Genomic DNA, 27767 nt, shown 5'->3' on the forward strand with positions numbered 1-27767 from the left:
TGCTCAGCAGTAGCTAAAACATCTCTGTGTTATCAACACTGTTTGCAGCACAAACCCAAAACACAGCCCTGTGCCGGCTGCTCTATAGAGAATTAACTCTGTCCCAGCCAAAGCCAGCAGGCAGCCTCAGGGAATATCCCCTCAGGGCTTTGTATTTCTGGCACCCTTCCACCTGTCTCACGTAGGGCCCCGGGGCCTCCTCAAGTGCCTGCTGATCAGATGATTCAGGACTGAATTCTTAATGTGGTCATAACAGTTAGTAAACTGAAATTGTAATACTGTGTAACTACTACTGCAACCAAATGACTAACTTTTTACTCTTTTTTTGCAGTGATCCTATGAATTCCAAAATGAAACAAAAAACGGCCGCAGACAAATCATCAGGATCTTTGCAGGTATCGGCTTTGAAGTTCTGAAGCTAAAATATGGGAGCAGATAAGGGACAGAAAAGAGAAACTGAAATTTATCAAGAGTATCTCAAATGCTGAATTTGTTCTGTTCAGAGGTTTGTGTTGAGTTCTCTGGGAAATAGTTCCTCTGTCTCACACAAGTTTTTTATCCACTGAAGGAATACAAAGAGATCTGTTCTACTGTGCTTCCACCTAGTTAATGTCCTGTTGGCTTGAGTACCCTCCTGGCAGGCAGAGTGGCTTGGGAACACTATGTTCTGCTTGGGCATATGTACTTAGGACTACTCTTTTCTTTTTTTCCCCCCTTTCTGCTCAGCAAGTCCTGTTTAGCTTGACACTGAGCTTGCTGTCTTTCCATGTGATTTTTCTTTTTAGGTGCTGACTACCTGCCTTAGTTCAGCTACTGAATCAGTCTGACTGCTAAGGGCTTGTGGAATAGGTTGTGTAGTCTGCCCTTTGTAGTGATGAACTTCCTTAGAATTAAATCTGTCTTGACTTGAGCATGTTTAACTGAATGATTCATGAAGGCAGTTCTGTTTCTAAAGCCACTCTCATGAACTGTAGTTGCCTTGGCTTTGGTGAAAAGTGCTTAAAGGATTTAGGATTTTAAGAGATGAGTGATTAAAAGTTAAAAGTTTATACCTATTCTAATCCTCTTACAAGACTCTTTTGTTAAATCTTTTAATGTAGGCCCTAATCAGAATTGTACAAATATCATACTAAATTGAGGGTAATAGACATTTGTCATGTGGGATAAAGTGGTTGCAATAAGAATTTCTGGTATTAATTAAAATTGCCTATTGATAAGCCTAACTTACACATTTCATCATCCTGTCCTATAGTAGCTCTAGGATGTAAATTCCTCGGGGTGGCTTGTTGCACTTTCTGATACTTAGATGCAATGGGTTAACACAAGTATTAGCCAATAATTTCTTGGCAGAGTGTACTTAACTCTAACCTTCAATAGCAGCAAGCAGTGTCCGACACACGGTGTGATTCTTGTTCCCACAGCAGTTAGTGTTTGTCCTTTAGTTCAACAGGAGGATAATTGGTGGCAGGAACTACCGTGGGAAAAGCGAACTCTTGTCATATGAAGTAGAGTGTGAATCAGTAACTTTCTCACGCTGGTGTGGCATTATATTCTGGCTATTCTTGCTTGGTTGTCTGCCATTGTTTGCTGTCCCATGGTGGCAGTGTGGCTAACCCAATCAGAAAACTTTAATGCAGGAAATGGGTATTTATGTGTGACAGGAAAGGTGATAAACACACAAAACAATAGCCTATCTGGATCGAAGCAAGGAAGCTTTAGGTCCATTTTAATGGTAATTGAAGTAACACGTTTAAATGAAAACCACTTGGAGGGTGTGTTCACAGGTAACAAAAATGGGTACTGCCTAATGTGACTTTACCAAGTAAACTTGCAATTTCAGTCACTTTTGTCTCCTCTGGAGTTTAATACTGCTGTTTCCAAACAACTCGGGCCTCGGCTGAAGTTTGCTGGGTCACTGTGCTACAACTGGCCTTGAAATCTAGTTAGAATATTTCTGCTCTAAGGCTTATTAAATCCCTTTATGAAGGGTAAGGGTTTTCTAAGAGATGGGCTGAGCATAGCTTTATGTGATTAAGGTCCATCTCTGATGCAATTCACTAGATTACCTTATTTGCACAAGCCTTAACGTACATTAAAGTATCATCATTTTGTCTTGACAAGCTGAATGATTGATTACTTTAATGGAAGCATGACAAATTCCTGAACTTCAGTTTATGTAGAGAAATGTGACAGTGGTCTGAAGCCATATTTGTCTTTTTAGAAGTACCTCACAGATGCCACATGCAGCGCTGCCCCAAGACGGACTCTTAAAATGATTCAGCCTTCAGCAACAGGTTGCCTGGTTGGCAGACGAAATGAGGTATGAATTAAAAGATACCCTTCAAGTGTCTAATTACTTATAATCATAGTGAAATGCTTTGGAGCTTTTAACTGAAAGCCGGTATATTTTTTTGGAAACTCATACTTCCCTAACAAGTGTGCCAACTTCACCTTAATATCGTTCATAACTAAAATAATATTAAAACTTAGCTATTTCTGAGTACTTCAGGAAAATGTTTAAGACTTTCTTGTATTCAACCTGTGGGTATCAAGGATCATATCTGTAAGCTAGAACTGTAGTGTGAAGAAGCTGGGGCTTAAAGTCTTATTTGCAGTCATTGGTAAGCAGGTGTACAAGTTTGTATTGGAAAAAAGAAGAAAACTGAAACATTGCTCTGAAGTTAAACCTGTGTTTTATGCAGAAGAAATCTTCAGTCAAAAGGAAACTCTGGAATAACAAGTTCACCTCAAAGGCTTCTAAAGCTGAAGTGTCTGTGGATAAGGAGCAAGAAAATGATAATATGAATGATGTAATTCAAGCAGTAGATCTCATGATAAAAGGTGTGTGGTAATTCCTGATATACTTTCTTGCATTTGAAATTCTAAGCTCCCATTGGAATATAACTTGAAACGTGGTTCCTTTGTCAGTTAGATAAGGGTTTAGGGTTTTGATAAAATGTGTAGCAGGAATTAGTGATACTTATCCTCTGTAATGCAGTATAGTTATCTAATGTTTCAGGATGATTCTCAGGTACTACTTGCTGTATCCTCAGCATGCATCAGTGTTAAGAAGTACTATAGTTTATTCCTTTGGTTTAGCTACAGGCTTTCAGGCGACTAGTAATGAAGTTGAAATTAAAGTCTGTTTTGGCATAGTATGCTGCTATGTGTGCAGCTTCTCAGAACCAGTTTGAAAGCATCTTAAGTTGAGTGGGAGGCTGATGAAGCCCAGTGTGTGGATAGTGACTTGAAAATAAGACTTCTGTCTTCCACAAGGCATGGACTGAGGATTGCAAATGTGACTATCTTGGAAAGCCTGCTCTGCTGCCAGGCTTGAGGCAGCTTCTTGACGACCCTGCCTGTATAGCCATTAATACAGTGTTGAATCCATTTTCTGTAAAATTATGTCACTAGTTGTAAATTTACAACTGATCTCTGAGAAAATACTACATAGAGTTCTTATTATCACACTTTATAGAACATTTGTATACCAGTTAAAGATATTTATATCAAGAATTCAGTCTTAGCACAGACTTACAGTAGCTTCTTACTTCAGGAAGCCCTTCACCTCAGTATTGGAAAGAAGTGGCTGAAGAAAGGAGGAAGGCTCTGTATGAAGTGCTTCAAGAAAACGAAAAGGTAGCTAGTGAAAGCTCATTAACTTCCTTACTGCTGGTTATTTTTTTCCTATTTTAACATTTTGTTATTTGAACTCAGCTACACAAAGAAATTGAACAGAAAGATGGTGAAATTGCCCGTCTAAAAGAAGAAAATGAAGAGCTAATGGCCCTTGCTGAACATGTGCATTATATGACGAGCATGATTGAGGTACTTGAATTTTCAGCTAATGTTGTAGAATGAAAAATTTAGAAAGCAGCACAAATATTTTAATGAAATCGTTACTTCTGTTCTGTCTGTTCATCCAGCTCTTAAAGGTTGGACTATATGATACTTGAGATCCTTTCCAACCTGGCATTCTATGATCCTCTTCATTCTTAAATTGCTGTCTATCCTGTTCCTGTGGGATTGCTCGAGTCCAGAGGCACAAAGCCTAGCCTCAGAAGAGGGATGAATTTTGCCAGTTTAGACTCCAAAGGAATAATGAGAAAGTACTTAAGATGGGTGTTTTCTGAAGGGAAGATTCAACCTATTGTCTTAGCAGAACAGAGTTGGTGACACGGGAGGGAAAGGTTCACTTTCACTTTTATGAGAACTTAAATACAGATGCTTAATGGGTTGTATGCGGCTGTTGGTTGCATAAAGTGCTTGTACTGGCTGTGTCCTTTAAACAGCAGGAGCACTAAGAGGAGCAGTGGGAGGAAAAAGGGAATGCCTATAATCTCACTGAGGACTTGCCAAATTCATGGCCCAAAAAGGGCTAATGCACTTAATCTGAAGGGATTCATACACTTGTAAATTTCTAAACAGCTAATAATAATAATTCCTTGGACAGGTAGTCGTGTTGGTGATTCTATGACTCCTCCACCAGGGGTAGGTTGTCTGTAACAGTCTCTGAAGGTGTGATAAATTTATAGCTATGGAACCTTGATAATAAACTCATCAGCTAGTTGTTTTTGTAGGGATCTCTCAGCCAGTATAGGAAGCTAGGTGCCTGGCACATATTTTGATTTCTGTGATTAGACTGGGGTGGTAGAAACAAAATGGAAGATAATTGCAAGCAACTTGATTAATCAGGAAGTGAACTTGATCAAATTAATTTTCAGTTAGTGCAGTTATTTAGATCAGTCTTGAAAATCTCCACTCATTAGCTGTGTTTGCATTTTTTCTGTATTCATGGCATACTGCTTGTTAGTGATAAACCCACAGGCAAAAATTAAGGACTTAAAAGTAATGTTGGAAACTTCTCTGCAGTTCCTCAATAGTTAAGTGAACTTAGTTGTGAGTTGTTCACTTCTGAGGCATTAATGAGCTTTACATGATACAGCAGACAATCTGAAGCTTCAAAAGCAGCCTCCTCTGGTCCTGTTTTTCTTCCATAAGTCAGGTTAGGTGAGGAACTTCTCGTTTGATCATCAAGTGCTAGGAACTGCTGGGTCTTCTAGTTTACCTGTACTTAATGTACCTTCATTATTTCTGAATTACAATTATGAACTTAACCTGTTGTATACTAATTTTTCTAAAATTAAATATATAGGTAATACTTAACCTGGGAAGCTGTTTCACGTATTTTATGTTGCCAAAGATAAAACCTGTCCTACTGAAGAACCTGAGGAAGGCTTAACAGTCAACAAAGCAGATGTGGTCTGTGAGTTAGAGGTAGCAATTTGAGTTGAACACAAGTGTTGTTAAGAGTTTTGTGACTGAGGAATGTTTTAATTATATCAATGATCTGTAAGTGAGGATAATTAGTTTTCTTAATTCAATATGTACAGTCTTATTTCACTGCCTATTATGGAGAAGTTGTATTAAGTTCACACCATCTTCTGTTTCTTTCTAGAGGCTAACTGGGCAAGCACCTGACAATCTGGCTCTAGAGAAATCTGAACTAGAAAATGAAGAGATTAACTGTGGAGACAATGCAGACAGCACTTCTGAAGGGCCATCACAAGAATCATGTGGCTTAAAGGAGGGTATGTCAGATCTTGCTCCAAAGGAAGAAAATAATTTGCAACTGGAACGACAACCTTAAATAGCCTTATGTGGGTTTTAATTGCAGGCTTCCTCTTGAAAGGATATATTAAAACTTCTCAGGTATAGAAACTTGTGGAAGCATTACAGGTGTTGGTTTTAAACTGGAATTATGAAGCAGTGGGAGTATCTGGATACTGCATAGAAAACTTATTACAGGCTGCACATAGTCGCTTGTATACGATGCAAATACTGTGTATTTCAAGCTGTTGTGTAAATATCCTCTCAGTTGGTCTGACATGATACATGAAAATTAATAAATCTTTGCCTTACTGAACCAGCCTCTTATTTGAGTGGGAATTACTTAGTTCTAGGCTAGTAAGTCAGTTGTGACTACTGTAGATGGAAGCTTTAAAGTTTTTTAGAGTGTACGTGGGCAGTTTTTAACTCCTTAGAGTTGCAGAATTTTAGAGAACGAAGTGGCTTTTGCTTGACAGGCAAAGCAAAATAAAACTTGTGGTGTTGTGGAGGCTTCAGAAAGTCAAGAATGGGTAATAAGTCTCAAGATCTAAAGTTCAGTTAGATTTGTGCTTTTCAGGGGTTTCAAAATTGCCTCTTGTCTCAAGGGAGCCTTGTCTGAGATGTATAGGCAAGAGCCTAAGTAAGCAAGAAGTATTAGACAGTGTCTTGTAAATACATTTATTGGCTTATGAAGAAAAGTTGGGATGTTCTTGCTCCTGATAGCAAGTGTACTGATGGAGACAAAGCAGCCTGCACTTCAGAGGTATTCTGAAAGGAAACTCCATGTGTTTCAAACTACTGCTCTGGTATTTACTGAATAGATGAGGCACCTTTTTACGAAGATAGTCATGTTTTGAAGGGTTTACAGGAATAAAAAGAAGCACTCTTAAAACTATAGTGTCTGTATGGGGGGAAAAGTGGCTGCAGTTGAAAGAACAAAGGCAGAGAGGTAAGTTGCATATAGGTTTTCCAGTCCTGAGTGAACTCAGCAATTGTTCTGCCAAGAAACAAGGTGTCCCAAGGGTAGGCATTAAAAGTTGATGGCCACTGTGGTATCTTGTGATGAGCTTAAAGGTGAGCAGAGAGAGGGCAGAGATAATCAGGGATTCTTCATGGTTTTCTTGGGCCTTGCCAAATTACTACTTCAGAGTATGTGTGAACACATCTGTGGAGCTATCAGATTGGCACCTCAAGATTCCTTCTGTATCTTATTCTCTCCCTGTGGCTGTCAGTAAGTTAATAGATGTTTCACAGCTGATTTCAGCTGTGACATTCAGGGAACATCGGAACCATTGTAGGAAGTAATACTCCTGGCTTCCATTTAATTTTCTATCTGGTATTCACAAGGTGAGTCATCCCTTTCCTGGGAACCGTGTAAACAAAAGATTACACCCTCCAATTTGTTCTCTGGAGTGCTTAGACAATCCTTTTCTTCACAGTGCAGAAATAGTGACAAAGGTTTGTTTAACTTGTACTGATGCTATATTTAATAGATAATACTGTCAGGGGACTTAAGCCTTTCCTATCTCAGCTTCTAAGCAATTATCATGTCCAAGTAGATCTTCAATAATAGTAAATAAGGACACATTTATTTGTTACAATAGTCTTCATGCAGTGCAATGTGAAGTTATAGTCATTTTTCAAAGCTGGCTTTATTTCTACACATCAGGAATATTTTGCACTCTACAGTGCAGAGGCTGTAGAAGGGAAGAAAGCACTTGCATCATTAGCTGGCCAGGCAGACCAATCTGAGACCACCACCTTCTCTGTGAAAGGCTGTAATACAGGTGCTGTCGTTAGAACAAAGAACTGCCAGAAAGTAACATCCAAAATTTGCATTCATTACCTGTACCTGGCTCTTCCTTTTTTTTCATCAAGATGCTCAAAGAAGGTTTATTAAATTAGATTTGTGCTTTTGTTTTATTTTAAAGTTCCTTAATTAGCTGGATCCTTCTGTGAAATGGATTGTGTACCAAATCATGGAAGTTCTTGTCCACCTGTAAAATAACTTTACATCAAAACAACATGGACCACTTAATACTTACACCAGTAGTCTTCAAACCAAGTCTGTTCCGGTTTTATTAACTTCAGTTCATACAGCAAATTACTCTTTCTGTTAATGAAGTCTTTGAGAAACATGCTGCAGAAGACCAGGTATGAGAGCTGAATTGTGGTGTAGAAATAAGCCCCATATACATGCTTGTATCTCTGTCATGGCTGTATTGGACCTTGAAATAATCTCCCTATGCTTGTTTTATCAGAAATACTGATGTATGGAAGTGTCAGAAGGTTTGTGCTGCTGCATTAATCATGTTTAAAAATGCTCTAAAAGAGTCAAGATTCATTTATTATGCTGAAAATTCTTGGATTTTTTTAAACATAGATGTAGTAGAACTTGTATAGTAAGTATCAGAACTTTGTGCACATGTGTGAAAGGCTCATAAAATGTCTAGAAACTGTGTAATGATTTGTGTAATTGGTTCTTTATACAACCATCTGACCTTTTACTTCTGTTGTAGTGACTAGCAGGGGCAAGCAAACTGGGGTGGAGAGGATGGTTTGTGTGTGGAAGGGCTTTTACTTGGTTTAGCAAAAATAAAATCTAACATAAATGCCAATTGTATTTAAGACAATGTGTGGATAAGTTAATTAGACCATAATAACTACTTGGCTGGGGAACTGAAACTCACTCTGTTTGTTGCATTGCTGACATGGATACCTGCTGTGTTGTCATGTGTTGTAGCTTATTTTGCCACCTGTGTGTAAGTAATGAAGTTGGATCTATTTTTGCAAGGAAGCAGGCTGCATAATTTACTTTTCCATCAGAGCCATCTGAGGTTGTTTTCAGAGCTGGGTTGGAGATTTTGAGCAGGTTTGCAAATCTCCCAGGGCCTTCCTTGTGTTTCCAATGCTCTGTCTTGAGACTTGAGACTTGAGACAATGCTCAATCTTGAGACTGAATTTCCTTGTTATCATCATTTTCTTCAGCAAAAATGCTTGTTTGCTGTTAATTTCTCTGTCCATTCTCGTAATAACACAGAGTGGTTCAGCAAATGATAATGGTGTTCTGAGGAACTTGAATTTGCTGCTTTATCGATTTACCAAGAATTGCTTGTAATGAAATAGGTCATGTTGAAGGTCAAACCCTTGGGTACAAAGATACCTCTATCATACCCTTGGGGGCACTGCAGCCATTTGAAGGAGGGTGTTGGGGATCCCATCATCAGAATGATTCCATTGCCAGTCAGCAAAGCTGGGGCCCCTACTTAAGATACAAAGTCTGTTCACTTTTTTTAAGGGTTTGTTACTCTTGAGGATAGAAGCTTGGCGGATTTTGTTTGGTTTCTTAAAAGAAGACTTTTGTTTTTTTTCTTAAATGTCATGAATCAGGTTAGAACATGATTCTTTGTTTTAGTTTATTAAAAAAGTGAAATTTGGCCTCTATATGCTGGGTTCAAGCTGGTTAGTTTCAGATACAATAGAACTAAATTGAGTGTAAGTTTCAAAAAAAAATTCCTGAGAATTTTCTTACTTTATTGAAAGCAGGATTGGCTTCTACATGGCTTGTATACGTGTTTTTAATGGTTATAATAATAGAATCATTTAGGTTGGAAAAGACCTTTAAGATCAAGTCCAACCATTAACTTCACATGGCCCAGTATACCACTAAGCCATGTCCCTGAGCACATCTGCATGTCTTCCAAATACCTCCAGGGATGGTAACTCCACCTCTTTGGTGTAGTAGATCAGCCTTAGGTTAATAAATTTCTCAGAAGGTGAATTTAATCTATAATGAGATGAAAGTAGCTGCAAAGCTCCATGTGGCATGGAACCTGCATATGAGAGCAGCCTTATGCTCTGCAGCTTTGGCTCTCTGCTGGATAGGCAGGTCTATACCATAAGCCTGGATGTTGTAAGAGGAAAGCAGTGTCTTCTGTCTTGAGTCTGTCTTCACAGAAGGCAAGAAGTGATCAGCTGCAAGTAGGTGGATCTTACTAAGCCACCTGTGGTACTGGGAGATGACTTCCATGATGTCTGAAAGTTGTATGAGCCTCACAGTGGAGAGGCTGCTGATAGTGACTATACATATAGACTGGTGTGCTTAGTAATTAAAAAATAATCTTTATTATAACTTAAATGTGATAGGAAATATGGTGAGTACAAATGCCACAAAACAAAGCAAAGAAAAAACAAATTAAAAAAAAGTCAGTACAAAAGGACACCTGGGAAGAATTCAGCTCATGGAACAGACATGGTATAAAAACCATAACATGGTTATTTCACCTTCTGCAAAAAGAGTCTATATCCTTCACTAAGCAAGTAAGCATTTTGAACTGTACAAAATGTACTTTTTTAATTAAAGGAAGAATATATATTTATAAATATACATATGTACATTGTAACATTCACAATAAAAAACCCAAAGCAAAATGACCCCTGCCTGCCAATGCATTTGGTCAGGAGGCTTTCTTTTGATGTAAATTGTTTGCAATCTTTTCTATGTAGCCTATGCAAATTTGGATACTTTAATTGACATCTAAATAGCATTTCATGCATAATGAACACAGTACAGGAACACTCTTCTGTTAAATTCTATTCACCACCTCTGTTAACTTAAGGCTCATAATCAACAGCTTGAAGCACTCTTTCATCCTTGCAGGGAGGGGGGGATGCATTCACTTCACCCTCTCTTTATGGCTGCCTCTGAGGTCCACTTTAGTTTGTTCTAGTTCTTTATATTGCAATAACTATAGAAACTATGATCTGCTAATTAGAGTGTATGAAATTCAATCCTGCCTGCAGCTTTGAGGACCAAATGGCTTTGGGGGCTGGTGCAATTAGCTGTATTCACTCCTTCTCAGAATAAATAAGTGTGCTTTACCTTTTAATTTAGTTTTTGGAAACCTATGTGCTTGTTTGATCCCCCTCACAAATTTCTGGATTAATGATGGCTTGTTGCTGGAGGGCAGGAGAAAGGAAATAAAAGACCAGCAGAGGCATTAGAATGAGTCACCAAAGTGACACCTCCCAGGGTTTACATCATGCTGTTTGTGGAGGCAAAGCTTGAAGAAACTTGCTCTATATTTCATTACTGAGACAAAACTGAGGAAGCCAAGTGGCATTCCCTGCTGCTGGAGTGTTGCTGAGGACTCCTTGACAGCAGACACTTAGCTCCAGGTGGAAGAGAGAGCTTCTTTGCAGTCCTGCTCAGGTTGCTTCCTGCTTGTCCTCGTTAGATACAGTATCACATGTCTCAAGCTTTCAGGACAACTTGAAGGAAGTAAATGTAATACTCAGTAAAATACATGATGATGCCAGATTCTAAAAACCACAGAAGTTTGTTGTGGCTGAGTAACTGCAGTTACATTACTTGTTAGAAATCAGTCAGTGAAGTATTTTTCTTCAACATCCAACTGTTCCATCATGAGCTGCAAAGAGGAGCCAATAGGAACTCTTTAAGCTGGATTGTAGAATTTGCTTTTCCTTAAGAAGTCTGTTAATTGCTACATTTTGGGATATTCTCATAGAATTCTTCAAACTTTCCCTTCTGCTCCCCACACTGAAGTGCAGCTCCATCCCTTTTTAAAGAAGGTTAAATGTAGGCAGGTTTTCCATCTAAAAAGCTGTGGCAGCTTCAGTTCCACGGCGGCTTCCAACTTTAATGAATTCCCGAGGAAACTTGTCCAGCTGTTCATATGCCAGTCTCCCATCTTCACCTGCATGCAAAATGTTAAAGCATAATATAATATTGCCTTACAATATTTAAAATACTGGGTTCTCTGCTGTTAGAAAGTACTGATCTGCCAGTAACAACTTCAGAAATTACTTGGAAAAATGAAGCATGCTTTAAATGCTGAAAATATATATATTTTTTCTTTTTCTCATGTATGTTGCTGGTTTTATTTAGAGCAAAAGATAAGCTGATGTGGCTTGTATGATCAGATGACAGGATCTGTACACTTGTCTTACTAAATGACCTATGGTGCCTGTCAAGGTCTCAGCTGCAGCTGTGATACACTCCAGGAAGATGATATTTTTCTGCTTCTGCTTTGGTGAATATGAAGTTTACCCACTTCCTGGCACTTTAAAGAAGTGACTCTAGCCACATTTTTACTTACATACCACTGAAAAAGAGGAAGCAGTATGTTTGCCTAATTTAACTATTGGCAGCTGTTAAACCCTTTTCTCTCAGATACTGTCATCTCTGTGTACCTGAGGATACCATTGAACCTAGTGTCTTAAATTTGCCATTAGAAATCAAAATGGTTTCTGTACGTCCCCTGGAAGAATGCCAGTACAATCTCCCAGAGTTTACAAAACTGTCCTTGCACTAGTTGTTTAATAACCCAAGAAATAACATGTCCAGCAGCAAAGTGAATTCTGCTGAGCTGGTGAGTGAAAGAGAGTATATTTGATGAGTTTGGGTAACTAATGTCACAGATGGAAGTACCCCCATGGAGCAGAAATTCATGCCTAATCAAAAGGCTGGAAAAATACAATTTTTCTGGGCCACGGAAGTACTGGTGCCCTGAAAATGTGTTGCCACACTTCCAGTCACATAGTGCTATGCAGCTAGATTAGAGGTTAATGAACAGGGTATCTGTTGTCTCAAAGACAAATGAGGGTCAGGGCATAGTGCCTGAGGTACTGTGTGACAGAGGACTTGCAGGCCAGGGTCTGTCCAAATAAGCATATAAAGATAGTTTAGATTAAATGAACACTTAGCAGTGCTAGTGGCACTTGAGAGTGTGATACTGGCACTACAGGGGTGGTAGGAGGGGATCCCCAAGAGGAAGGATTATGGGATGCAGCAGACAGTATGCTGGTCCTGCCTCCTGAAAGCTGCTTGGTTTTCAAATTCATGATGTATTATTTCTGGTTGTCACCTCTCCTTTGCTGTTTTTTCTTTTCTATGTCAGACACAATTCAATTTCTGTTTTTGGTTTATTTTCATGATTTTAAAAATGAGTGAGTTTTAAGAATATATATTTGCTAACCTGTCCAAGTCTCTAGGCAAAGTCTCTAGTTTCAGTTTAGAGCCTGTGTCTGTATCATTCAAGTGTCTTACATGCTGCTAAGGAAGAAAATCACATACTGCTCTAGAACAGGCAACTCACCAAGTGAGAGCAGGGTTTCAGATGCCACTTTTCTGATCTCTTCATTGTCAGACTGGCAGAGCGTGACCAGCATTTTAATACTCTCAGTAGCCTGGGAAGTGTAAAAAGAACTGCATTAGCATTGTATAGGGCTTTTATTTCACAGCTTTGCATGGAAAATGCGACCATCCCCTGCACTGCCCTTACTATTCCAAGGGAAGGGCCTTGGTGGGGGACACACGGAAGGTGGTTTTCCTGCAGGAGCACCTAGGAAAGGGTGGACCCTTTCTAAAGTTTCTACCTCAAGTGTTACTTGCATAAATCTGGCTGACCAGCCACGTCTGCCACTTGTGACTGAAGCTGGGTGATATGCTCTGGGACGAGGCCATAAAAATGGCAAGGTGTGGATACAGCAGGAAGACAAACCCAAGGCAGGCGTCAAGGGAATGAGTTTCACACTGGACATGGCAAACCTGCTAGGTGTGAGAAGGCTGTTCTTGCCAGCCCAACTGTGTCTACAGGGGCACATTGGCTGGCCATGCCCATGCACTTCACCCCAGGCTCCTCACCAACACCTGAACTCACCAACATTTCCACATTTATGCCTCACTTCTGCTATTTTGGGGAGAAAGTCAGGAATAATCCTGTTCTCTGCTAGAAAAATATAAGGCTTTTGGGGAGAACAGCTGGCATAGTGTCTCTGGCAGGCTATTTAATACAACGAGAAGAAAGATGTGTGTAAGGAAGGGTAGTACTGCCCAGAGATGACACATAGAAGAGGCATGGAGCCACTGAGTCAGTATTTGTATGAACCCTGTTGATGTGAGGAGCACACAACTGGTCTATGATGCTCTGAATGAGAGCTTAGCTACCAGAGCCATTAAATTGCCCCATCTTCAATGTAGTTGCTTGTCGGCAGGGGCAAGTCTGCACAGGGTGCATACTGGTGACTGCAGCTCAAATGCTTCTAAGTGATGGGATCACAACAACACAGAGCTTGCTGCCATCTACAAAATCTCTCAGAGGTTCACAGTGAGGCTGATACGGTTTGATGTGGATGAGACTACCATCGGGGTAGCTCATCCACAGCCCCCTATCCATAACACCATTCCCATCTCTGAAATAGTACCTTCCAGAAAGGCTTCAGCTTTTTATCTGAGGATCTCAAATGATGATACCTCCTCTCAGTAGTTTTTTTTTCCTCCAGCAACTGCCTCTCTCAGTATTCAAGATGCATTGGAGCCACATTGCTCACATTGAATGTGTCTAGCTCCATTTCCCACCACTGATTTCTAGTCTGCCTTTTCCACAGAGATCAAAAACCCCTCCATGCCCTGCATACAGCCCCTCACCATTGCATCTCCAGGATGCCAGCTAGCATCTCATTTAAGGGAAAACAGTCTTTTTGTATTTAAACAAGATTGGATTATATATTGGATGGTATCAGTTGTAGCTGGGATTAAGTTACATTTTAGAACTATCTTCTCCAGGAGATAGTTTTGAGGGATAATTAGTCCCTGGTGGGTCTGTCTCATGGAATATGTTTTTTGCCTGTACTACTCAGGTGTGGAAGTTGCTGCTTCCCATGGCTCTCTACAGCCAAACAAAACTGTATTTTTCCTTCCTCTTATGGGAGGGAGTGCAGAAATAGTACCAGATACCAGCTGAAGCTCTAGTGCCCAGATGTACCAGTTATTTGTCACAAAACAAGCTGTGACCTGTCTCTCCCTTTCTCTTCTGCTGCAACCCACATGCATTACAGCTAATTTTATCTCAGGAAAGGATGGGTTTTTTTCCACTCTCATTAATCCAGCAAAAGATAAACTCTGTAATCATTGCAGAGCATGGCTGTTTTTGCAATGAAACTTCCCAACTGTTCCCAAACAGCACAGTATCTGTAAAAGGATGCAGTGCAGCAATGCAAAACAAAACCCTACTGCTTCTGCTACTGCAGTTCGTATTTTGTTGTTTATACCTATCAGATGACCTTCCTTTAAAGTCAAGCCAAGTACCACAGTGAATTCCTTGTCTCTTACCTTGAGGTATCTTAAAGCCAAGCAAGCTGCTTTCTGCAGCTGGAGATTGGGCTGGGTTAGTGCTTCACAGTAATAAATCAAGGCCTGAAAACAGACAAAAGTAGCGATGAAAACATCTGTGCTCGTGTGGCGCAGAAGGGTGGAGTGTGGAGGTGTTGCTGTCCTGGCAAAGGATTGCAGCCCCCCTGCCTGATGGTGAGTGTGTGGGACAGAGATGCACAGCCCTTGCTGCAGGTAACGAGGTGGGAACATGCCCTGCAGCAGATCTGTGCCAGGCCACTAGTTATAGCCTGGTAGTTTCAGGTCAGCTTTTGTTGAGGAAAAGTTCACGTCGAAGTGATAAGCACAACCGGGCACCCTTGAGGGCCCTTCTGCATAAATTGCCAGCTTTAAAGGGGCCTTGGAGTCTAAATAGCTCAAGAGCTGACTCTTAAGATGGTCTCTCTAATGTAGGGATATGAAGAATGGGCTGGGATGGACCCCAGGGGGATTGCAAATAGCTATTACAAGGTTAGTATGAGCTGCTAGACCAGTTTACTTCTTGGTCCTAGAAATTAGTAGCTACTGCTGAGCGAACAAAGCCAGCATGAGCAGCAGATCCCAGTGGCAGTCAGCTGAGCAATGAGCCCGTCTCCAGCATAAGGCTGCAAAATGCCCTCACAGAAGGCACCTTGTGGTCCTCTACACAGGCAGTGAACCAGGTATCAGCTCCAGGAGAAGGTTATGTTTCCCCTGAGGTGCTGCTTCAAGAAAGCTGGGGTGTGAGAAGGATGTTGTCGCAAGGCGGTACTGGAGGGCTGGTATGACATACCAGGAGGATGCAAAAAATGAAAGATGAAGTGGGAGGGCAAACAAAGGGGGAACTGGACCTCCAGAGAAGACCAGCAAAGAGTGAACTCCTATTTCTCCTCCCTTGCTTTCCTTTCACCACTCTTCCTACTGCCCTTTCTTTTGCTGTGTCCTGACAGGGAACAAGAATAGCAGGGAAAGGTATGCCATGAAAGGGTGGAAGCCAACCCCTAATTCTTCCTCTTCTCTCTGATTTCTGAGTTTAATCTGGCTCTGCTTATTGCTTTCAGTATCTGTGATAGACTCAAATCTTAGATCTCACAGCTGAGTTGTATTCACCCAAGGCAGTCCATCCTCTCCAGAAATGGCAGGAGGTGCCACAGATGCCAGCCTCCTTTGGGAAAAGAATAAAAATCTCAGACCTACATTTTTACACGTTGATGATGGTGGGGGCTTGTTGCCTGGAAACCTCAGACTGAAGCCAAGTCTGAGAGAGGCCAGCAGAAATGCTGAAATGTGGAAGTCAGCTGGACAGCACAGAACTCAGTAAGTAGTTGTGGAGTTTAGATTAGTACCTGTTTAGTGTAGTCATGGATAGAAGCAGACTGGTATAAGGACAGAAACAGACCTGGATATTTGCAGATAAATTAGACAGGAAATCCCACTGGATCCATTTAAGTCAGGCTTAGAGCAATTATTTTATACATGTAGACATTTGAGACACACAGGCAGAAAAATGTCATGATGATACAGGTCTCTTTTGCAACCAGTGATTTTCTGCCACTTACCTTCTCCCTGAAGTGCCTGTTTTCAGCAGTAGCTGTCAGAAGTGATGCCACAGTCTCACTGACTTCATTTTTATTTTCATTGAGAAGTAAAGCCAAAGCTCTCAAAACTTCTTGCTGTGGTGGAAGGTTATTGGAGTTTATTTTGGCCACATTTTGCTGCAGTTTTCCATCTTTCACTGACTGCAACACCTGAATCAGAGAGGCTAGAAGTGTAAGAGGAAAGTCCTTGTTACTTATTTTGTCCTCTCAATACTTCAGGTTGCTCCCTTCCCCACTAGAAATCCTCAGTTTTTCCATACACACAAAGGACATGAAAAATCCCCATCTGAGCAATTGCCATGGATCCATACTGCAATGTGCCTGCATGGGGAACTGTCTGGACTTTAAGTTGGGCCAGTTTCTCAGACATTCTTCCAAAGGATGAGAGGAGTAGATGAGCTATGTGTGATGCTGCAGCACTTGTGCCTACCCAGAGCTAAGGGCCTTTGTGTCAAATTTTCACTCTCTGTTGGAAGATGTAAAGTGAAACCAAATATTGCCAGTGTACTGACTTCCAGAGCATCTTTGTGAGAGCTTTTCCAAGGTAGACTGATGTATGTCACCAAGAGTCAGCACTGATGTGTTTCAGGAATGGGCTGAAATGTCTTTTTCCTTCCAGGTTTTTTGAGCAAAACCTACACAGTACGGCCAAATAAAAATTAAAACTCCCTCTCAAATAGAGCAGAAGAAAACTCAGCTTGCCAAGGACTGCAGTCTAGCATGCTCTGTGGAGTATCTGCTTCTTTTTTTAGCTCTCGGTGGCAGAGCCTGGTCAAACACTGAATTGCTGTGATCCCTTGGCTCCTGAGAGGACCTCAGCACTTCAGAAGGTCTCTCCATAATGGATGGTGAAAGACCAGAATGCAGGCACAGAAAACTTTACAGACCCTGGGCCCAGCCCACCACCACCAGCCATTTCCTAAAATCTAATTCTTGCAACATAGTTTTTTCCCATTCATGTAAGGAAATAGAAATGATGGAGGGTCTATCAGCATCAGCTCCTTTCCCTTGATATGTACAACTATTCAAGTGTGTTCAGACTTAGTATCCAAGGCAGTTTGTCTCCTTTTGCCTCTTATTTTGTAAAATTAGCCTCAGGGCTGAACTGCTTTGTGCTGAGCTCAGAAGGACACAGATGCACCCACCCATTAGCCACCAGAATTTTTATACCCTACCTTCTTTTGCGAGCTGCAGCAAATAGCTTCCAAGGTCATTGACACTGTGGCTGGCAAAATAGTTGTAGTACTGAAAGACAGTGATGATCTCTGAGGACATGCTGGAGTAGAGGACAGGCTCTGTCCGGTCCAGGATCTGAGACACAAGGATCCTAAAGACTACAAACAGCCATGGGCAAAGGGACGTGTTAGTGAGAGCAAAAGCTACTGGAAAAATCCTGGAGTTCACTTCAAAGCCCCAAAGAGATAATCATATTTGCAAAGCCAGATACTTTCCAATGTTCTTTTCACCTCAGTGGTGGTTAGGTAAGAAGCTAGACAGACCTCCTTGTCTAGCTGTCATCACTAGAGGTTATCTTTGTAAGGAGGAACCTCTGCCAGTTTCCAGACAGCTAGTGCAGCTTCCTACCCTACACAGCATCCTTTCTACCCAAATAGTATCCTGAAGTGCTAACACATATCAACACGCACTGCCAGTTACATCTCTGCAATGCCACTGAAGTAGGGGAGATGCACACAGAAGTAGGATTTGCCTTTGCTTGTTTTTACATTCCTGGATGAGCCTGTGGTGTGCAGAAAGATAGTTTGAAGGATGTCTTTGAGAGCTGTACCACAGGACAGGAAGGAAACCACTGCTCTGGGTAGGCGTCTGCAATGCAGGTGCCCACATCTGAGCAAGTCAACCTACACCCCCATTCTAGACCAGGGAGAGCTAGTCATTGTGGTCCATGATACTCCAAATAGGAACATATATTCAGATAGACTCACTTGGATGCATATTAATTCCATCTCAGTGAACTGTAATGGGGCAAGGACATTATACAGACACATAAAATTCATTGAGAGAATTCCTGCTTCACTGAATCACTTACAAACTTGTATTTGGGAACAGACTTTCCAATTAGCTCACCTTTAAACAATATTTTCTGCTGACCTCACCTTTTTCTCCTATTCTGACCTGACTATTTTAGGCCAAAACTTTTTCAAGAGTTCTAGCATTAGTTTTCAAATGAGATCTTGAAGCCATGGAGAAACACATCTTGAGGGGGTTGGAAAACATAGCAACAAAGGTTGAGTAAAGCCCAGTACACAACTCTTCTCCATCTTGATGACCAACACATTTTTTGCAGCAGCAGCTCATACCTGTTTCTGCAAGTCCTGGACACTCCTCATTCACAGTGGCAGCAAAATTGATATCCAACTGCTTCATCATCTTGTCTGCAGATGTGTGATATACTCCTGAAGGGCCAGTACACTTCATCCAGAATGCCAGCAGTGACAGCTTCTTGTGGAACTCTGGAATTGCTGGTGGAGGAGACAAAATGAACAATGAAACTAAGCCAGGCTGGAAGCATTGACTTCCAGAAGAGAAAAGATGGTAAGAGTGGAGGAAATCTCACCCCACCCCACTGATGGACTGTTACTGTTTGGTAGGTTGCCCTGTGCCATTACCTTCACAGAGCATGAAGGTGTGCTCACTCCAAATCTGTAACGTGTTTTTTCCATTTCCCATGGTAGGATGTGAGAAAATTTACTCCTGATCCAGTTCTGAGCAATGATGTCTCATCCTTTTACACATCATGAAATACTAGGGGAATACCAGAAATGGTCTGCACAAGACTGTCCTAGTACTGCTCTGTGCCCTTGGTAAGTCATTCAATTTGGCCTCAGTTTTCTGGTCAGTGTGTTCACAAGGGTGAGTAACAGTTTGTCAAACTCTTCTGGGATATTAAAATAGATGCAAACTGAAGAAAAATAATTAAATAATTTTCCACAGAAAATTCTCCATAGAGATTACTAAAAATAGACCAGATAAAATGTTCAAAGAGCTGTATTATGCCTCTGACAGTATAAGGCAGATCCTGCCTTTTCCCAGGATTGAGAGGTGGCAGCATCCCCACGTCACCACAGCAATGACCTCTGTCCATCTTGTGCTTGTCAAGCAGGCTAAGAAGTCTGTTCTCACTTGCTTATTTCTGGATATTAGTGCTGAAGATTAAATAAGGCCCCTGACCTGCTGTGGTGACTGCTACATTGGCTGGTAACTGTGACTCAGCCCTTACTACAGTGGCAGCTCCTGCAGTGATGGTGAGCTCTGCACAGGGATTATTTCAGCAGGCACATGTGCCCAAAGAATCCCTTTTTGGAAGGAAACCCCCTAACTTGTCTCTTACCATCAGTAAGGGAGGTGATGTGTCCCAAGTTCTCAGTGCTGATCTCTGCAATGTTCTCCATCACGAGGATCTGCCTGGACAGTTTATCCAGGAGGTCTTTTGCCACAAACGGTGTTTTGCTGGATAAAACAATTTGCTGGTGAAGACAAATGGAAGGGAGGAAAAGGAGTCATTGAACAAGAAAAAAAAACTCAGAAGACAATAAAAACCTCCCAAACAACTGGCACCTGAAGAAGTGCAATGGCAAATTGATTGCTTGGGACAATGAGATCTCCTTAACTTGAAAAGCTTTTTGTCTCTGTGATATTTTATGATCCTGGTTGATACGTATTTTTGCCTTTATCTTTAACATCTGCATCCAGATCCAGGCACTCGAGTATCCAAGCAGCCATTTGCATAAGTAATTTCTGATTTATGCACACTGTGAAGCTAAAGGAATCTATCACCATAAGCCTTAAAGCCAGGAAAGAACTTTAGTCTGACTTTCGCATAACACAGGCCATGGAGTTTTAGGACACAGCTGCCTGGCAGCAGTCCACAGATAACTCTTTCTCCATTCTCTTTCAGCTACCCAGATGCCTTTAACAATTTGGTTCCTACTGCTCCCTGCTGCTGACATCCACATTTTCTTCAGCAGTCCATGTAAATATTGTTCATATCAAATCTGCTCAGTGTGTGGACAGAACTCAAGCTTGACTCCTCCAACTGCATATTTACTATGTACTCTTGTATTTAAGCCAAAAACTCCCTTTTTTTTTCTTCATGCTTGTGAGTCAGCAGAGTGTCCATCTTGGCACTCAGGGTGCTGGAATCAGGGTGGTTCTGCATTGCTTCAGTGGGCCTTTGGGAAAATAAAGCTAATCATATCTAAGATGGAAGAGCCAAATAATTGTAAAGAGGATGTTGAAATACATTTTAATTTGTCAGGAAAACCCTGATCCCCTTGTTTGCTTGAGGTTTAAAATCACATTTGCTGTGCTTGATCTCTATAAAAAAACCCTCTACATTTTTATGCTAGATAGTTGTGAGCACAAATAGACAATTCCAACATCCCAGAGGGGCTGTCAGGTCCTGCCTTCGCTGTGTCTCTTGCAGAAAATCTCTCCACCCCCCATGCAGAAATTAATCCCCTTGAACACTGCAGCCTCAGCAGGGGCTCGGTTAGACAGTGGGGCTACGGGTTTCTGTTTTACCTCTGAAGGGATGGGCTTCCTCAGCTGGGGGCTGCTCTCACTGAGGACCTCACAGCTAAGCCAGCGAAGGTGTCTAACTCAGAAGGGGGGCTGCCCCTGTCATCTGCTGCTCTGCCTGTCAGCCCTGCTGAAAAGGCACCTGCCAAGCAGCCTGTAATTTGCATGTCTGGTCTGCTCTGAAATGGGCCAGGATGGACACGATGGAGGCTCTTCTGGTGTCACCTCCACCCCAGCACGGCAGCTGGGGTGCACTCCCACTCCCGCTGCCTCCCCCAGGCAGCGCTGATCTTGCCAGCCCCCTGGCACCCCACACTGCCAGCACACCAGTGCCTTGCAGGAAACAATTTGAAATGTATGTCCTGGTACCTGAATGAGCTGCGTGCAATACTGCAGGTGCTTCACTATGGTGAGGTCGAGGCTGTCATTCCCCGTGGTGAGGGGCAAGGGGCTGCCGGCCACGCTGGTGCCCACCCCCGTGTCCTCCGTCAGAGCTTCGCTCAGGTGGCCTCTGGCTTCTGGGTGCTCTGTCCTGTAACTGGGGAGGGACGAGGGAGGGAGGTCAGTGCAGGGCCAACCACCAGCACGGCACACGCACACACACACACACACACACACACACACACACACACGCTCACACAGGGCAACAAGCAGCGAGCGCAGCGGGAGAGCTGAAAGCAGCCAGAAACTTGGCGATGAACACATCATATCGCAACGGAGCAGTGCTGCCCTGGCCAGGCACAGAGAGGCTGTACCCCCTGCCTGGTTTGCCTGGAGCAATGCCGTGCCCCCACCAGCAAGTCTTTTTAGCCCCCAGTTACTGTCACTTGGTGGTGACGGTATTTTTCCCATCTTCCCAGTCACTCTGGGTTAAGCACCATTACAACCTGTGCCACCCCCAGCACCAAGCTGCTAAGAACAGCTCTGTGCTTCTCAATGCCCTCCTGCTGCTCAATTTAATGCAGAAGGAAAGGAAACCCACTGCTGGAGTAAGAGACATGATGTCTTCATACGCTGTTTTAGGCACAATGTGTACAGCGTACTTTGCCAACCGTTTCTGAAAGAGCACAAAGCTAGTCTCACTGTGTTTTAAATCATTATTTCCAACATTGACTTCTTGTCCAAATGGTCCTCCCTGTGTTTAAATGCAAAGCCTGAGGTCAGGCCCCAGATGACAAGTGTATCTGGCTGCAAATCCAGAAGTTTCAACACTTTACACTGAGTCATACACTTACACATCTAAAAATGGAAGCAGGAATCTACACTGTTCAGGGTTGAGCCAGAGGGGAAAAAAATGGAATTGTAACTAACTTCTACTTTAACTTAAAAGCATAATAGAACAATAGCATCATAGAATGGTTTGGGTTGGAAGGGATTTTAGAGATCATCTACTTCCAACCCTGCATGGGCGGGGACACCTCCCACTAGACCAGGTTGCTTTAAGCCCCATCCAGCCTGGCCTGGAACACCACCAGGGATGGGGCAGCCACAACCTCCCTGGGCAACCTGTGCCAGTGTCTCACCACCCTCACATTAAGGAATGTCTTCCTATATTAAAGATGTTACATTAAAAGATTATATGTGATTTCTAAGTTAGCCTATAACTAACTTAACTTTTGCTGCTTAAGTTTAATTTATGCTCAAGTGCCTGGTTAAAGCCAGATCCTTAACTTTTACGGAGACTGAACTGAGCTCAGAGTACAGGTTAGCAAGTAATACATTCTTCCGAATTCTTCTTCCCACCAAGTCTTATTCTGGAAAGAGGATATGGGAAGTGAATGGTGGCTCTTTGTTTGTATTCAAAATTGTTTTAAACAGGCCACAATCAGGGGTGAGAAGTATAGCTCCCTGGCTGGAAAGCATGGGGTCCTAGGGAACCCTGTTCTTTTCTTTGTCCTGCTGGGCATCATGTCAGCTCTGACGATGCAAACATGCCTTTAGGATGTAATGATTGAAACACAGCATCTTAAGGCCACACAACAATGGCAGACCACAGCACAAACACTTTTTTTTCTTTTCCCTCTCAGAAAGACCAAAAGTGATGAAAGAAGGGCAGGTAACACGCAGGGCCATGAACAGAGGACCAATCATCACTCTTACATTCCAAAGGAAACCTACACCATGCTGCTTAAATCTGGCCCTGTGTTACTGTTACTGACAAGCTTAATCCACTGCAAAGACTCATTCGGCTAGAGAGAAAAGACAAAGGGAGGGGGGGAAAAACCACAGAGGAATTAGTAATTACATTCAAGGAAAGCCAGGTCCAAACCTATGTCAAGGAAGAGTCTCTGCCAGTATTGATGTCAGCATAATTTAATTTACCCTTCTCCTTTGGAGGACAGATTATGTATATTTGAACAGGAAAAAAAAATTATCCTGGAAGCTAAAGATTTTATATGCAGCAGCCATGGGGAACCCTCTGACCTTATAAAGTCATCAAGGATTAGTCATTCTTCCTTGAACAACGTGTGCACCAGGGTCCCCTGTTCGCGACAAAGAGCTAGGGTATCAGTTTGGCGAAAGCACAGCTGGCAGTTACTACAAACTTACCTATTCTTCTCAATCTCAGTATCTGAAAACACTGAGTCTGCACCTCCTCCACCATTACAAACCTCCACACCACCACCATCCTCATCATCAAAGTCAGAGGTGTTCAGGAAATCAAAGCTTTCTAAAGCACTTTCAACTGTTAGACTTAAACTGGAGGACCTGCTTCGGCTGACTGCTGGCTTGCACTGCAAAGGCAGAACAAACCAATGAAAACCCCAGATATTAGCTACTACTGAAAGAAAAGAAAAAAAAAAAAAGATAAAGCTTAAAACTTTCAAATTCTTAAATTTTATTTTTAAAACTTCATTTTATTGGCTGTTTCATTTCAAACCTTCATATTCATAGCATATACAATCAAAGCCTGAGAACTGGAAAAACCCTTCCCTTCCTCCTCCCTTCCCCATGCTACTCCCTCTCTTTCCCAAAGCAAAACCCTCAAAGGCAAAATTTGATTGTTTTAGAGAAATGAGAAGCACATCTTGAATCCAAGTGATGCAGCCTTCAGTATCCTCCAAGAGAAGAGATGGCAATTAATGCACTGGAAGCAGAAAGGGAAAGGCATGTTCCATAACTACAGAAGCCAATTCATGTATATCCAATGGCACTATTGGATTTATTCCAGATATAACTTCAACAGACCTTAGTCAGGAATGAATTTCGTTCCATATCTGCAGATTTATTCATGGGATGAGAGGACTTTTGTGGCCTTTAAAGCCACATGGCTTATCAAGGAAAAGGCAAACAGGCATCAGATTCCTATGTGACAGAGCAAGGCAGTATTGTAACTTGTAAATTAACACTGCTAGAGAGTGGAGAAGCCATCCTGTCTCACTGCTGGGAAGAAATGCAACTGAAGCCCTGCTGTTGCTGTAGGAAGTAGCAAATGCCCTGGTCCCATGAGGCAATTCATCCAGATATGCCCACAATGTTGCTTCCAGAGTCACCTTGCAGAATCAGATGTAACTGGAGGGATCATCTCTGCAGGTTTGTCCAATGACTTCAACACCTTTAGCACTACATCATTATTTGACTAGAAAGAGTCAGAAGCCACCGGTGCTGTTCCACAAGCCACATCTTCCAGTCCCAGGCAGAAGGCAGGACTTCGTCTTGGTTTGGTGAAAGAAATGTGTTAGCCTCTGTGTTCAGATGCAGCACCAGCTCCTCTAGAGCTGAGGAGGCTTGGAGCTTTGTTTCCAATTCATTTGCACACAGTGTTAATGCTGTAATTGTCATATGTTAGTGCTTATGATGCTTGACACCTCGAACTGACTATACAGTCATTAGCTGATCAAACATCTTCCCAACATCCCTGTGACACAGATGAGTGGGTGCTGTATCCCACTTCCTCTGCAGCTGTGATGCTTTTAGCTACAATTTCCTTCAGGGCTGGTAGTGCAGCTTCTTCAGGCAAAAGCAAACTGCAACATGTGGGTTCCTCCTTAACTCTGCCCACCTGCTAGGGCCAGGAGATCCTTTCTTCAGCCACAGCTGGATTCCAGCTCAACCTTTTTGCATGGGGAGCCCAGCATGGCTGCTGGTGATGCCGAGTGTGTTGGTCTGCAAGCTGATCATACAGACATAAAGCAGCTCTGGAAAAGGCACCCTTCTCCAGTGTGCAGGAATCCTGCCTGCACATGCCCATCCTCTCTCTTCCCCCTCATCCCATCTCTGTCTCTCTGTAACTTCTGATAAAAGGAGCATAAATAAACAGTCTCAGTTGTCCGCATGCTGTTTGGGTAGTTGACCTCTTTGCACAAGCTGCAGAGCAGCCACAAAGTTAAAAAATTAGTAGCAAAGGTAGCTTTGCCTGCTTGAACCTCCTTGGGAAACAGTGCAAGAAACAGAGGCTGTAGGCTGTCCAAAAAGCACTTAACTTGGAAAAGTACCATGCAGCTGCAAACAGCAATGGAAACAAAGATGTTAACAAAGTTTATTTGCAAAAAGATAATGCTGCAGGATAAATGCTTTCCTCCTTTCTCCTTGGCCATGCTTTTAATTGATGAGGCTTAAATGACTAACAGACCAGCTCGTGTATGAATATGAAGCATTTGAAATCATTATTTCCCTCTTTGCATGGTAATGTGTCATGAGTTCATGGGAGAGATGAAAGTCATGGTGATTGTCAGTAAACATATGGACAACACACATGCAGAAACCTTTTCTTCTAATTTTCAACATGTTCATCCATCCTGGTGTAATGACTGGATGCCTCTCATTTAAAAAATGGATGGGGGGAAAAAAGGAAAAGGCTTGGAAAAAGCATAGGTGATGTGGTGATGGCAACCTTCAGTGAGCCCTGTGCTTCTAAATCCCTTTGGCAACTTAGAAAATTCACCTTCTACAGCTACAAGGTGCAGATTTTTTTCTATGGCAGCTGCTGTAGTTTTGCACAGCTCTGCAGAGTTCAGGGGTAGTGTGCTAAAGTACACTCAATAAGGCTGTGACCCATGGATTTTAAAGGCAGAAGGCTGGCTATAATCTCATGCCAGCATGGCACTAGCAATGGGTTCAGAGGTGGTTGCTTCAGAGAAGGGTATAATTTAATCACCCCCCTGCCATCACACCTTTTTCTCTTTCCCCCAGGTTATGGGTAGATTAAAAAATCCCATAGCTTAAGGATATAAGATATGGTAAGTGCGCTGCAGACAAGTTTAAAAATGCAGCGCTGTGAAAGGATGCTCCAAGCAGCAGCAAATCTACTGTTACTGAGGAATTTTAGGAACTTAGATCAAGTTTACTTTGATCTTTGTGAGGAAGGGGAAGAGATTCTACCCGCTCAAGATTTTCTTTAGGGTAGTATTTTCTGAAAATGTACTCACTTTTAGGACGTCATCCAGATGCATCACTTCTTGATCCAGGTCCTGAAACTCTTTATACTGCTCTTTATGTGGCTCAAGAGCCAAGAGAAGCCCTTGCAAGGCTTCTTCAATGCTTCCATCAAGATAAGACTTATATCCTTCTGACTCCCCACTAATTGACCCCTCACATAGCATCCTCTCTGGGGTCATGGGTGCTTCCGCTGACGTAAGCCTTTTTACCAGCTGCTTTGTGATGTTGCCTTCATAGGTGTCCAGCTCCACAGGCTTGAGCTCTGAACCTTCATCTGTGTCCTGCAGGAGAGACACCGGGACACTTGTCTCTATAAAGACATGATCACTTCCAGTATCGGAGGATTTTTGGCAAACTTCAGGAGCTGCCCTTGGGGTGGTCTCGTCCTCAACCACTGCTCCCTCCCGCTGGGATGGCAGGTCCTTTGGCTCAGTGACAGAGTCTCTGCGGGAGTCACTGCTGCTACAGTCCAGGCTGGAGCTCTTGGAGGAGGTGAGAGCTTGGTGCTGGCTGGGGGTGGCAGTGATGTCAGGGCTGGAGCTGATGTGAGCAGAAGAGGACTCTGCTGAGTTGGCAGGGGGCACATGATCTTCATAAGGCAGGTCACCAAAAGTGAAAGAAAGAGGCCGCTTCTCGGTGGTTGCTGTTCCATTTTCAAAGATGTCATCTGGCAAATTTGTCTGAAAAAAACATAGAGAAAGAGAGAAAATTATTTTCATGTAGCACTGGAAAAAGAAAAAAAAATACAGTATGTGCCCAAGAAAGAAAAGTGCAAGGAAAAAGATTAAAGAAACCTTCAAGACTTGAGAGGTGAGAAAAATATTTCCAACCCAACTTCTGCTTTCTTCAGGCATGGCTCTTGATTTTGGCAGGAAAGCTGCTAAAGAACCTGGGCTCAGCATCTCTCTGGTAAGCTGAAAGCTCCAGGAAGTGAGTCCCAGAACAGAAACCTGAATTCTGCTTATCCTACCAGATTGCCTCAGACACCATACCCAGAGCATTGCTCTAGTTCCTGCTGCATGTCTTGCTTTAATGGGTTTGCACTTAAGCCACTTTGGCTGCATTTTTGTGCCTGCTATAAATTTCCATTGTGTTTATTTTCTGACTTCTAAGTAGCAATCCCTAAAAGTTAACACAGTTGGTGTACTGACCAGGAGGACATTGATCATTCAGGAAGCAAAAACAGTGTATAGAGACCCAAAAATCATCTCAGCATACATGTATGTTTATCTCTCTGACTGACCTGTGGGGGAAAAATCACTACAGGAGTCACAACCTGCCTACCTGACCTACAAATTTTGCTTTGTTATGTGGCAAACTCATGCAAATATAAAGCAGAGATGAAAGGCAACCACTATTTTGCTGACGATTTGCTGGAAAGAACTGTGGGCATTTATGTATTGGTGAGGTGTATAAGGTCAAAGTGTCCAAAACTTGTGTCTTTTTCCAAGCATTACTAGCAGCTTTTTTCCCTAAACATAATTACACTC

At 42.3% G+C, this 27767-nt stretch overlaps 2 protein-coding genes across 4 annotated transcripts in view; one reads left to right on the forward strand and one right to left on the reverse strand.

Annotated features, from left to right (window-relative positions):
• Positions 1-338: 338 nt before the first annotated feature.
• GMNN (geminin, DNA replication inhibitor) lies at positions 339-5650 on the forward strand. Its single transcript, XM_009998291.1, has 6 exons — positions 339-395; positions 2222-2320; positions 2703-2841; positions 3557-3639; positions 3718-3828; positions 5459-5650. Exons 1-6 carry the CDS (start codon positions 339-341, stop codon positions 5648-5650), a joined length of 681 nt encoding a protein of 226 aa, XP_009996593.1.
• A 5229-nt stretch (positions 5651-10879) lies between these two features.
• Positions 10880-27767, reverse strand: part of FAM65B (family with sequence similarity 65, member B) — a 68463-nt gene continuing 51575 nt past the window's right edge. For 2 of the 3 annotated variants that reach the window (XM_009998284.1, XM_009998283.1), the window contains 10 exons: positions 26268-26957; positions 23449-23633; positions 21268-21436; positions 19709-19844; positions 18678-18839; positions 17535-17693; positions 16321-16523; positions 14744-14827; positions 12729-12819; positions 10880-11327 (listed from right to left, as the gene is read on the reverse strand). In XM_009998284.1, the coding sequence (XP_009996586.1) occupies positions 11227-11327; positions 12729-12819; positions 14744-14827; positions 16321-16523; positions 17535-17693; positions 18678-18839; positions 19709-19844; positions 21268-21436; positions 23449-23633; positions 26268-26957 (1980 nt within the window). In that variant the 3' untranslated portion in view covers positions 10880-11226. Of the gene's footprint in view, positions 11328-12728; positions 12820-14743; positions 14828-16320; positions 16524-17534; positions 17694-18677; positions 18840-19708; positions 19845-21267; positions 21437-23012; positions 23088-23448; positions 23634-26267; positions 26958-27767 lie in introns of those variants that run through there. The other variant, XM_009998285.1, reaches the window with a different exon arrangement.

This window comes from Chaetura pelagica, unplaced genomic scaffold (assembly GCF_000747805.2).
Source record: "Chaetura pelagica isolate M959 unplaced genomic scaffold, ChaPel_1.0 scaffold565, whole genome shotgun sequence".
NCBI classification, from domain to species: domain Eukaryota; kingdom Metazoa; phylum Chordata; class Aves; order Apodiformes; family Apodidae; genus Chaetura; species Chaetura pelagica.

Bases quoted from the DNA above. Each gene is read 5' to 3' on its own strand.
- GMNN (XM_009998291.1), top strand. From the start codon at position 339: ATGAATTCCAAAATGAAACAAAAAACGGCCGCAGACAAATCATCAGGA. The intron at 396-2,221 runs GTATCGGCTTTG...TTGTCTTTTTAG, and splicing joins AATCATCAGGATCTTTGCAG to AAGTACCTCACAGATGCCAC. The intron at 2,321-2,702 runs GTATGAATTAAA...TGTTTTATGCAG, and splicing joins TGGTTGGCAGACGAAATGAG to AAGAAATCTTCAGTCAAAAG.